General features: G+C 33.7%; 1 protein-coding gene across 1 annotated transcript in view; it reads left to right on the top strand.

Annotated features, from left to right (window-relative positions):
• Nucleotides 1-2,353: 2,353 nt before the first annotated feature.
• LOC128219387 (matrix metalloproteinase-2-like) overlaps nt 2,354-12,776 on the top strand; it is a 103,580-nt gene continuing 93,157 nt past the window's right edge. The window contains exon 1 of the mRNA XM_052927196.1: nt 2,354-2,743. Coding sequence (XP_052783156.1) covers nt 2,354-2,743 — 390 coding nt within the window. The remainder of the gene's footprint in view (nt 2,744-12,776) is intronic.

Genomic DNA, 12,776 nt, shown 5'->3' with positions numbered 1-12,776 from the left:
TGTTGCTATTTCAATCAAAATCTAGATAAACTATACCATAGTATAATCCAAATGAATAATTATTTGGTTCCCATGATGGCTATGTCATTGCAACCAACATTCATCACTGCAATTCATGGGTAAATTGCCATTTTGAGCGGGGCATGATCGCATGAATGCCCATGAATTGAATTTCAATCCTTATATTTACGAGTTTTTGCACTCTTATTTTAATACAGTTATTTCTTTAAAAAACGCTTCTTTTTACATACAAAGGGGAGCTACCCGTCACAGTACCAGTGAATGGAACAGCGAAGTACTGTCCCTGTTTCACACAAATGCAATGTTATCTTTTCGAAGAAAATAGTTTTATTTTTTGATCCCGTATTTTTATCTTCATGTTTTCTTTAAAAACAATTTCAAAGTAAATCAAATACACATCTTTCATTCAAGTACAGCTCATGTCTATTTTTTAAAGAATTTGGACATACTTTTACTGAAACTCGACAAGTCATTGTGTGTTCGTACAAGGGAAAGAAAATAATTAAAAACATAAAATGAGATTAAACGAGTTTATCCCATTTCGGTAAGTTTAAATATTTATTATATCTTGATATTATGCATTACCCTATTAAAATTCAAGACAGTCCAACTGTTATATTGTTTTGAAAATTATATTTATATTAAAGTTTGCCTCCACTCCTTTTGCATTCCCATGACCACCAAGCTTCAAGACGATGAGTTAAGTTACTCTCAAATTAATAATAGTTTTTGAGATTAAGCCAAGTCGGAAAAATCCAACAACATTGTGCTGCCAATTCGTTTTTCCATAAATACAGTGAACATGTATCAAGTAGAACAACCTTCTCTACTAATATAAACAAATACCTTGAATTCTCGATGTTGAAATATATGAACAGTGTACAAAATGTAAGGAAATACATTTTTTCGCTGTGTTTGTATCGTTTTCAATGTCAACGCTGAATAAAAAACGCCGCCCTATTAGTGTTCATTTATGAATATATATATATAAATAAAATACGGTGTGTTGAACATATATCGAACCTGAATGTTGTATATATTTATCTTATTTTTTGCTATAGTCTCCAATGCAAAAAGTGTCAATACTTTTTAAAAAGCTATTGTGTTGTTATAAGTTGTCTTGATGAGACTATTGAAAGTAGAAATATGCCTTTGTAACTATATATTCCTTCCTGCAAAAACGATAATCGTTTTCTCACATGATAACAACACGGCACTTAATGTCGATTTTCGCATAATTGCCATTCGAAGACAAACAAGGACACCGCTGATGTTTAGCGAAAACAAAACGCCAAATTTGACAAACAAAGAATTGTAAGGGATATATTGATAGAAAATAAGGAATTAGATGAACAGTAAATTGAACAAATTCTACGGTATGCAGTCATGTATTTTAATTTTCAAAAATTCATATACATTCATTTCAAATTGAAGTTTATGTTTTGACAATAAAATTCAAAAACTTTTATGACTCTACTAGATTTGTGTGCTATGATGATGCTGTAAAGTACTATATGGAATAGTCATTATCTTGTGAAACGTGCAGTGTTATGAATGATCGCCGATCCCATGATCGATTTTCATTGGACGGATTTATCTGATTCGACATAATTAAAAGTGAACTCACTTGGGATTGCACAGCGACATTGTTGTTTGCGATATCACTCATTGTACGTTGATCGAGAACTTTGTTTCAAAGAAAAATGAATTTTGTAGCGAGTGTGAGTCCACGCTAACAGAATAGAGATTCTTAGAAAAGGACATGAGGTTTAGAAAATACTTCCACCGCTATTAGACTTTTTATTGGAATTCACAGATCGTTACCTGGATACCGTATATTAAAAAAGTGCGTAAAACGTAACAGTTCATTCCTCAACGTGTTATACAATAAATTACAGAATTCCAACTTACAAGTAGCATCTTCATCAAGAACGGAATATATATATATATATATATATATATATATATATATATATATATATTATTCTAATGTAACAACGCATGATTAGCAATGAATGGGACAAACGAAACTATGAAAGATGACACGCAAATGGAATACGAACACCTTATTGAATGTACAAGGAAAAGAACATTTCACTTTTTATCTATATGCGTTGCTTTTATCGTCGTCACGACAACGTACTTTGGAAATACATTGATTCTTGTGACACTAAGAAAATTTTCTAATCAGTTCAAAGGAAGTATGTTTATGCTTATCGGCAATCTGGCTGTAGCCGACATATGTATAGCCTTTGGAATAAGTCTTCATCTACTGAAACTACTATTAGATACCTTAGACATTGAGGTTAGTATTTACTTTTGTTTCTTCAAGATGGCTGTGTGCGGTCTTTCCATCATCTGTTCAGGTCTTTCCCTGATGACTATGTCCTTGGATAGATTCTGCGCCATTGTGTTTCCACTTCGTCATATGTTACGGCATAAGACAAACACGCGACGTGTGCGGTTTATGATTGGCGCCATCTGGACAATCTCCATACTGGCGTCCTTCGTTCCAACGTTCATGATAGGAAGCAGATCGACATTTGAGACAAAGGTTTGCTCTCAGAGTACGAGGATTTCCAGAGAAGTCTCCATCGCAGTGGTTGTGTTTTTAACCATTCAGCTCGTGTTTAACAGTGTTCTATTTACATTTGTGCTATGGAAGATAAGGTCCACTCAGAAACAAAAAGCGAAGGATTTGAGTATCAATGGGAAAACTAATGTAAGAAAATCCAAGCGAAAATCTGACAAAGCCAAACTCATGGCAAAAGTGTACATTATTTTTGCATTATGCTGGCTACCTTTCATAACCCTCACATTATTATTAGAAACGAACATCTCTCAAAAAAGAAGGCTAAAATGTGTGTGTATGAGAGAGTACTCGCTATTGCTGGGATTCCTGAATTCCGGATTGAATTGGATCGTTTATGGACTGGCAAACAAACGGTTCCGACGAGGGTTTCACAGGATTATGTGCCGAACTGTGAGGGATCAAACCAGAAGTTTTGTTGTTTCCTCGTCTACAACATAAATGACAATCATATTCAAAACAAAATTATTAAAGTAATGAAGAAAGTTTTACTTTTACATGGGTATTGTATATATAACATAGTATATTGATGTTACGACGTTTAAGTTTCGAGTACTATCGAGAACTGATTACAACCGAAAGCAGAATGGATCGATCGATGGTGCCGAAAAGAACACAAATTATTTTGCTAAATTAGAGAGGACACGTGCAGAGTATAAAACAGTCACACAATTTAATATTGATGAAAACAATGAGACTGATAGTTAAATCGTTTTATAAATCTTAATACAAGCAAGACAAAAATATATTATAATAATCCACAAATTCCCGATTTTTGACAACATTACAAACTCATTTACTGAAGAAAACATGCATTTCCAACATTTAACAGAAACTGAATGTTATAATGCTTTTAACGATATGAAACATGATGAAAGTCCAGTGTCTGACGGATTGACTGCAGAATTTTTAAAAAATGTTTTGGATTAAATCAAAAGACTCATTATATTTCTCATAAGACAACGACAATCTTGCTCAGTTACAAAACAAAGCACGAAAACAACAAGGTTACAATTATCATCAGCCATTTTTGGAGACCTTTATCCTATTAAACATTGATTATAAAATGGCTTCAAAAGTAATTGCTTATAGGGAAAAAACCTTCTTGAATAACAAATTTGGTGTTGAGCAAACAGGATTTATAAGCTTAATGCAGATCTATTTGGGAAAACATTCGTATTTTACAAGCAGTAAAAAAATGTAAATTCAAACGATATAAAGGGCTTAATATTTGTTATACTTAAAATCATTCGACAGCTTAGATCACATGTTTGAATGTTTTCGAAAATCTAATTCCATTGAGGTAATGATTAAATTCCTTCGATTATTTTATGAAAATGCAAGCATAAGACTTTTATAATCAACAACGGCTACCTTTCTTATTGTTTCAATATTAAAAAGGATGTACGTCAAGGATGTCCTCTATTTCCGTTTGTATTTTTCATTTGTAAAGAAGCACCTGCTGTCGACCTCAAACAACCAAAGGGTATTAAAATGTATCAATGTATATAATACAAAAGTGAAGCAAACTGTATTTGCAGATGACGCCAGTTTCCTTATTGACAGGACACAAATATATTTAATACACTAACATACCGTTTTGTAGGAAGTATAACTGGCAAATCACCTGACCATCTGCGCAAAGCATTGCATTTACCAACGGCACAGTTGAGATGGAAAAGAGTAAATTTCACTGATAAGATTTTAGAATTTGAGGCATGTCTTGAAATAATCACTGTTATGAATAAATAAAACGTTTGCGTTCCCGTAACTTCTATCCCCACTGACACTGTATTGGAAACACCATCTGGGCCATGTTTTAAAATGATTCAAACAACCCGATAAAAATATAAAAAAATAAAATAATTTAAGTTTTATTATATGAAAATGGTGGTTTAAAAATGCTCAACATATCTCTTGTTGTAAAAGCAATTAAAGCAAGTTGGGGGAAAGAATACTGTTTAACAAACAATCCGAAACCATTCAAAATCTTTATTTAATATATTATTATTTTTCTTCTAGAAGTTACGCAATCATCGGCATCGTTTTCATATATAAGACTGATGCTGCGATAGTAGTAAAAGAAATAACATGAAACAAAACTAAACATTCTACCTAATAATAAAATTCTTTTTTATAAAGAATGGCATGATATGGGCGTAAATATTTCGAACATTTGAATGACAACAGAAACTTCGCAGTATTGCCGGTGATTGGGAAACCTGATTGAAAATTGAGGCATATCATATTACAACATCTTATTATATACAACTTAAACCTGAAAATAGTAATCGATAAGGACATTTAGAATCTTAATTTGAACTCAACTATTTACAATGGAAAAGAGTAGACACAGTCGCTATAGGTATCAATTAGTTTAAACTTATTAATTTTACAACGACTGTGAAACAAGCTTTTGTAACTTATATTACTTACTGTCGTTGGCACGATGTTGCGCGAGAGTGTGGTCTTATGTTGTGTGAGAAATCGGAGTACCCGGGAAACCCACTTGTCCGACCACAAACAAAACTCGAATGCGCCTAGGCCGGGAATCCAACCCTAGGTAAGAAGCGAGTGTACTAACTACTGCGCTTACCGGACAATCAATCAATCATTTCATTTAAGGAATGAATTGCGGGCTTGATGTCATTATCGGGGTATGAACGCAATTGGGCTGGTCTAAGTGTGTGGAGTCCGAACACGCGTACTTTGACCAGCACAATTGCGTTCATATCCCTGATAATGACATCAACCCCGCAATCCATTCCTTATATTTACACCAATAGTTCATTATTTTGTTCAAAAAACATTAAAAAAATACTACATTTAATTTCGGATTACCTTTCAGTAATCCTTTCTGCCCATTCTGTAAATAGGACGACCCGACTGTTACCGGAAACATTTTCTTCAAATGACGTCACAATAACGCGGGAAAAGATCAACCACTTGAAATCACTTTTAAACGTAAAATTGAAACTCTTTGGGCAACAAAACGTTTAAAATATAATAACTTTGCACTTTCTAAAATGGTGATTTATATTTTACGGGACCTGCTGACACAATACAAACAATAACAAGATCAATAGTTTTCATGTATATTGTTATGCGATGAATTGCGATCCGAACATATCCGAAAATGTTGCGTTCATCGATTGATGAACGCAATTGCCGAAAGGCAGTTCATTTAAGGAATGGAAGTTTAGGTGTAAATATTTCAATATGAATTTCAATTCAAACGAAACTTCAGGAATTCTCAAAAAATACATGATGAATGTCCTTCCAACTAATGACAAGCTATACATATCCAATAGTGTTTCAACCAGGTTATGTGAATTATATTTAATGAACATCCATATGTTTTAGGGAATGTCAAAGTTCGCCGACGTTTTTGGGGTTCAGAATATTCATTATAAATCTCATTAAAACTATAACCTTTGTGACATAAAGCCATATATATTATATTTGGTTACCAAATAAATTGTATAATACTTTTAGCAAAATATTTTATCTTTAAATAAAAATGTGAAGGGAATATACCAAATTGTGCCATGTTTGCTCATTAATTTTGTAATCGACTCAAAATAGAGAATAATATAACAATATCAACAATGAAGAATAACATCAACACCTACAATAAACTACAGTAATTAAAAAATAAAACTGCTCTTTTATACAATAGTATATTTAGTGACTATTACATTTAAATAAAATATTCCCAAAATACTGTATTTTATAACAAAAACTGTTTGCCAACATAATCTTTGTGAGTAATTCCCTTAAAACAAGTAAATATTTATTTGTGGATCTAATATTACAGCAGAAAGAAGACAGATTTTAATGCAAGGCAAGGAAAATGCGAATGAATGTGTTTTATTAAATATTGATATAAATAGTGTTGTTCAAATGAGATCAGTAAAAACCCGACGTAAATTAGTAAATACTACAATTTTAACAAACACGGAATAACCACAATCTCTAATTTTTGAGAGCATTTCTGATGGTCAAACAAAAGTCCAGGCGGCTTTAAAAAAAAGCAGTTCTTGTTTTAAATTATCCATTTAGCTGCAATATGACCATTATCGTGATTGCAAACAATTCAATACCTTCTGTTGAACATTACACATACATACCCATTTGCAAATATCCGTTCTCATTAGCGGTACGCAATATCTGCTTATGAACTTGTCAATAGCAGTAGATGTGCAAGCATATTTCAGGTAGATGTTCTGTTGAAAAAACAGAGTGTACCAGCTGATCCATTATTGTGCAACTCCCCAGTGAAATTACATTGATATGTCAAACGTAATTAAGTAAAATCTACACATTTCTGAAACGCGGTCGAAAAAGTGACTATTCATGAGTAGGATCATATATTGTCAAGTATACAGCACAAACTTATATCATTATGATAATGAAATATTTTCCAGCCTATAGCAAAGGATTATACATTACTTGTTAAGCTCTATCGTTATCATAAAGGTACATGAACTTATCAAATGGATAGTCGTTAGAAATAAGGGTATATAACCTGATACAAATGGTAGTCGTTAGAATCATTGGGTCATGATAATATCAAATTGATGGTCGTCGAAATCAGGGAACATAACCTGTTCCAATGGATGGTCGTTAGAATCAGGTTTTCATGGTGTTATCACATTGATGGTCGTCGTAATCAGGGTACATAACCTTATCCCAAGGATGGTCGTTAGAATCAGGGTTCACGATCTTATCACATGGATGGTCGTGAGAAATCAGGGTACATAACCTTATCAAAAGGATAGTTTCTACAATCAGTAATTTGACTTTATTACTAAGATGGTCGTTAGAATCAAAATAAATAACCGTATCCCATTGATAGATGGATGTTCGTTATAATGAAGGTACAAGGATGCTTGTTTACAATCAGGGTCCATGACATTTGTGGTCGCCATAAAATTTTAACCAGTCATCCAAGAACATCACTAATCAACATTAATAATTTCAAACTTGTCCTGATACATTATTAAGTTCGTATGAATGTTTTTTATTGTATTGTTTCTTTTTCTGACGATATTTTGATTATATTAAGTGAATTTGTTCTTAAACGAACAGACATTAATGTTTTCGTAAGTAGGCATAACGCACCTTTGACATCAGACCTCATTGACCAATGGAAACTTGTGATCCCATTTCAGACTGACCACTTGAAGCCTTAGATATTAAACCGCCGATAACCTAATGTACTATTAAGATACATCTGGTCTTCGTCGTTTGCACAATCTTGACCGTATTTTCATTTGTCATCGAGTCAGTATTAAAATATCGCTCTCATTTAATGTGGGAGTAATCATTGAAAATGTCAGTGACAAAAAGAAGATCACTTGGAAGAGAGTCTGAAGTGTCCCTTTTCCACCTTCCCAACATTTATCAATAAAAATAACATACAACAAACGCGAAACAGGCACAACCACGATCGTGAGGACGGGTTTTCTGTTTCACAAACTAAGGTATATGAGACTAGTAAAGGATTTCACCTCACGATAACCAAAATGGTTCTATCCTGAATGAGCAATTATTGGTGTTCATGGTTTTCTTGGGATGAGTCTAAAACCATAAACGACTCGAACAATGCGTTTGTCAGGCATCAAGCATAGCTAGTATGCAATAAGTCGCCTGGCTTACATCTTGGTACTCCGGTTTTGACCCCTTAGAGAGACTTAACAGTTCTTGTTTTTAACTTGTCTCTAAGTGGCAATGTGTCCATTTTCGTACTTGCTTGGCTTTTTTTGTCTCGTTCAAACATTACAATATGGTCTGATGCAATTAATGCTAAACATTTTGTCATAAACATTTGTACGATGCGTGTTGTTCTCATAAGCTGATCTGCATATCGGCTGGCTAGATTCTCATTAACAGTAGTTTTATGAGCACGTTTCAGGTATTTGAAATGTAAATAACTCCTAATAAGCTCTCTTTGTTGTAAACACTTCTATTAGATAATATGGGTCTACGCTTTGACAATAAGGAGAAAACCATTATTATAACCCATCATTACAATTACACGTCAATTATATAATATTAGGTCTACCGCCTTAACAAGAAACGAAATTTCAGTATACATCCATACAATTACACGTCTATTATGTAATATTGGGTCTACCGCCTAAACAAAAAGGAAAAATAATGTATACATTAATATGGCAAAACTTTGTCATTATACATTGTCCAAGCAGATGTGTTGTTTGTGTAAATTAGTTAAAAGTGACCCTAACTAAGGCGCATTGGTTCCCTTTCTTATGCCCTATAGTTTACGCTCACTTTTCAACGTCGGCGAGCTTTGTAAGCATAATTAAATTTATAGAATTAATATTTACGATTATCGATGTAAATTAAAACTATGAACATTGTAATTTGTATTTCCACGTGCATGCCACATTATCATTTCTTATCATATGTTACTAATATGTATTGGTATACTGTTTCGATGAAATAATGTAGTATGTATTTGCTTTTTATTAATGTGTATTCTTGCTTTTAGCTTTGTTTTGACTAAAAATAAAGAACCCGAATCCAGTCTTCTCTTGTGTGGTTGTGAAACCCCCATTGATAGAGACAAACAGACCCAAGCTAGTAGTACATTGATGGTAACGTTTGGACAATAAAATTCCATAATGCAAACAAACTCATTTGAATTAATACGCTTAGTGGGAAATCAGAAAAATAATTCAAAACGATTCAAGCGCAATTAAAAGACAATAAAATACTACTCTAGCACTATATAGTTTAGACAACTAATTACGTTGCAAACTATTATCTCATTTCTGTAAAGTACATTATGGAATGGTCATTATGATATGGAACGTGCAGTGTTCTGAATGATTGCCGATCCCAAGATCGATATTCCTAATATTGGACAGAATCATCTGATTCCACATAACTAAACGAGAACTCACCTGGGATGCCGCAGCGACATTGTTTTTAGCAATATCACTTATTGTACGTTGAATGAGAATTTTGTTTCAAAGTTATTAAGTTTTTGTAGCACATGTGAATTCACGTCAGCTGAAAAGAGAATCTTCACAATAGACAGGAGTTTTAGAAAATAAGTTTACGACGGGAAGACCATTTATTGGAATTCACAGATCGTAACATGGAAACCGTTTTATAAAAAAAGTGTGTAAAATGTAACAGTTTAAGTCCTTAACGTATTCTACAATGATAAACATGAAGTCTCTTCTTCAAGACCGGGAAATATGATTATACTGTAATAACACAGGATTAGCAATGAATTTGACAAACAACACTGTCATAGATGACACGCGAATGGAATACGAAAACATTATGGAATGTACAAGGAAAAAATCATTTTACTTTTTATCTTTATTCGTTGCTTTTATCGTAGTAACGACAACGTACTTTGGAAATACATTGATTCTTATGACACTTAGAAAGTTTTCTAAACAATTCAAAGGAAGTATGTTTATGCTTATTGGCAATCTGGCTGTAGCCGACATTTGTATAGCCTTTGCAATAAGTCTTCATCTACTGAAACAACTTCTTGATATATTAGACGTAAAGGTTAGTCCATACTTTTGTATCTTTAAGATGGCTGTGTGTGGTCTCTCCATCATCTGTTCAGGTCTTTCACTGATGACTATGTCCTTGGATAGATTCTGCGCCATTGTGTTTCCACTTCGTCATATGTTACGGCATAAGACAAACACGCGACGTGTGCGTTTTATGATTGGCGCCATCTGGACAGTCTCCACACTGGCGTCTTTCATTCCAACGTTCATGATGGGAAGCAGATCGAAATTTGAGACAGAGGTTTGCTCTCAGAGTACGAGGATTTCTAGAGAAGTCGCCATCGCAGTGGTTGTGTTTTTAACCATTCAGCTCGTGTTTAACGGTGTACTTTTTACATTTGTGCTATGGAAAATTAGGTCCACTCAGAAACAAAAAGCAAAAGAATCGAGTATAAATGGTGAAACTAATGTAAGAAAATCCAAGCGAATATCTGACAAAGCCAAACTCATGGCAAAAGTGTACATTATATTTGCACTATGCTGGCTACCTTTCATAACCCTCACATTATTATTAGAAACGAACATCTCTCAAAAAAGAAGGCGAAACTTTGCGTGTATGCGAGAGTACTCGCTAATGTTTGGATTCCTGAATTCCGGATTGAATTGGATTGTGTATGGACTTGCAAACAAACGGTTTCGACGAGGATTCCAAAAAATTCTGTGCCGAACTGTGAGGGATCAAACTAGAAGTTTTGTTGTTTCCTCTTCTGCTACATAAAGTTTATTATATAAAGAATAATACAGCAATAAAATCGTAATTGCACTTTTACATGACAATTATGTATATAACATAGTATATTATTGACTATGTATAATTTCCTAGTACTTTCAAAGTAAAATAACATGGACATATTATATCATCAGGCTGTACTATATGAAAATATTGGATAATGCGTGTTATGGACACATTGTAGAATCATTTTAACCAAGTGCATGGTGGTAATTTTAGACAGAAAAGAATGATACAATTCGAGGGGTGAATACGAAAAGGTTCTAAGTGACATTAAATAAAGAAGCAGATAGAACCTTTTCGCTTTCACCCTCGAATTGATTGTATGAAATTACAAATGGTGTTATGTTGTAGTTTGATGTTATGGGACTTGTAGAAATATAAAAGATGTTGAAAACATCACGTTTACCTGCTCTTGTCGTGTTTGATTAAAAGAGGGGTTGTTACTTGTTCGTTTAGGACATGTACAATGTACAAATACCTGGAATAATCATTGCACACAAACACGTACACACATACATGCAAAGTAGACGAAGTGTTTTGAAGCCTCTCTTATATTTGAAAAGCTGTCATTTGTATCTCTTCAACCCATGTATGTTTATACACGTACAGTTCATGGCTTCATATGATATAGCATATTCGGTGCCAAAGTGTTTGGCCTTGTAATGTTTGGGTTGCAACATGGTGTAGCCCTAATAAATTCATTTTTCCGACTGTCAGTTTGTTCTAGAGTATGCACATGGGATAGGGTCTTCTTTAAGCGTATAAATATTCCACTAAACTTCTTAATATTCCGCGTTTGCATACATGTTCAACCACGACAGTATAACATCATTAAGCCTCTGGTAATTGGGCTCGTTTATGTTTATATTTGCAGAAATCTAGATGAAAAAAATTCCTTTGAGATGTGAACAAAGTGTGTATTTGATTAATGAATCATTAATGAACTTTCAAATAAGAGCTCTAATTTGAATAGTAAATAAACATTTAGCGATAATTAGGCAAATAAGGTTATAATGTGTACATTCCGGTTGCTATTTGATGTTTGATTATAACTTAATTTCAACATAATGTAAAAATAACTCGCTGCCAACATACAATCTGTGGATGAGTCAATTTAAACAAGTGAAGGTTTGTTTGCTGAACCAATATTACAGAAAAAGCTGCGAAATATTTCTGTATCATGCTACTATATATACAACGGTAAATACACGGACGAGCACAGCAGCCAGGGTTTTATCATGGGGCATCACTAAGGTCACTAGGGTCGAAACCGGAAATGCAACTAGGGACGCAACATGGCTTCACAAAACCACAGCCACCGATGGGATCAACTCTAAAATATCGTGAATTGAAAAGATCTTGGTTGATTAAAGTTGTTAATTGACAGAGCAGGTATCGTAGTATCACAATATCGTCAGTTTGTAAGATATATATGTGAATTGAATTTAGCCGGTATTTAAAATGATTACAGCATTACAACTAAGTTCATTTTATGAAAGGGGCCCCTGTGTAACAATTTTAAAAACGATCAGTGGAGGATAACTTGTCCCAACGTCACTTGGTAAAGAATAAATATGTAACAAACACGAAACGGCCACACTCACTCACGCCTGAGAGCATTTCTGATGGTCATACTAAGGTCAAGTCGTCTAAATGAATATATCAGCTATGAGGTGAAAGTGACCTGAACAGTTCTTGTTTTAAAATATTCTCTAAGTGGCTACGTAACCATTATCGTGCTTGAAAACATTTCAGTACCGTCTGGTGAATATTGAATATAAATATCCATTCGGAAAATATCCGTTCACATTAACGATATCTGCTTATGAACTTGTCAATAGAAGTAGTTTTAAGAGCACGTTTCAGG

Source organism: Mya arenaria, chromosome 15 (assembly GCF_026914265.1).
Source record: "Mya arenaria isolate MELC-2E11 chromosome 15, ASM2691426v1".
Classification (NCBI taxonomy): Eukaryota; Metazoa; Mollusca; class Bivalvia; order Myida; family Myidae; genus Mya; species Mya arenaria.
This window is presented reverse-complemented; position numbering and strand designations above follow the sequence as displayed.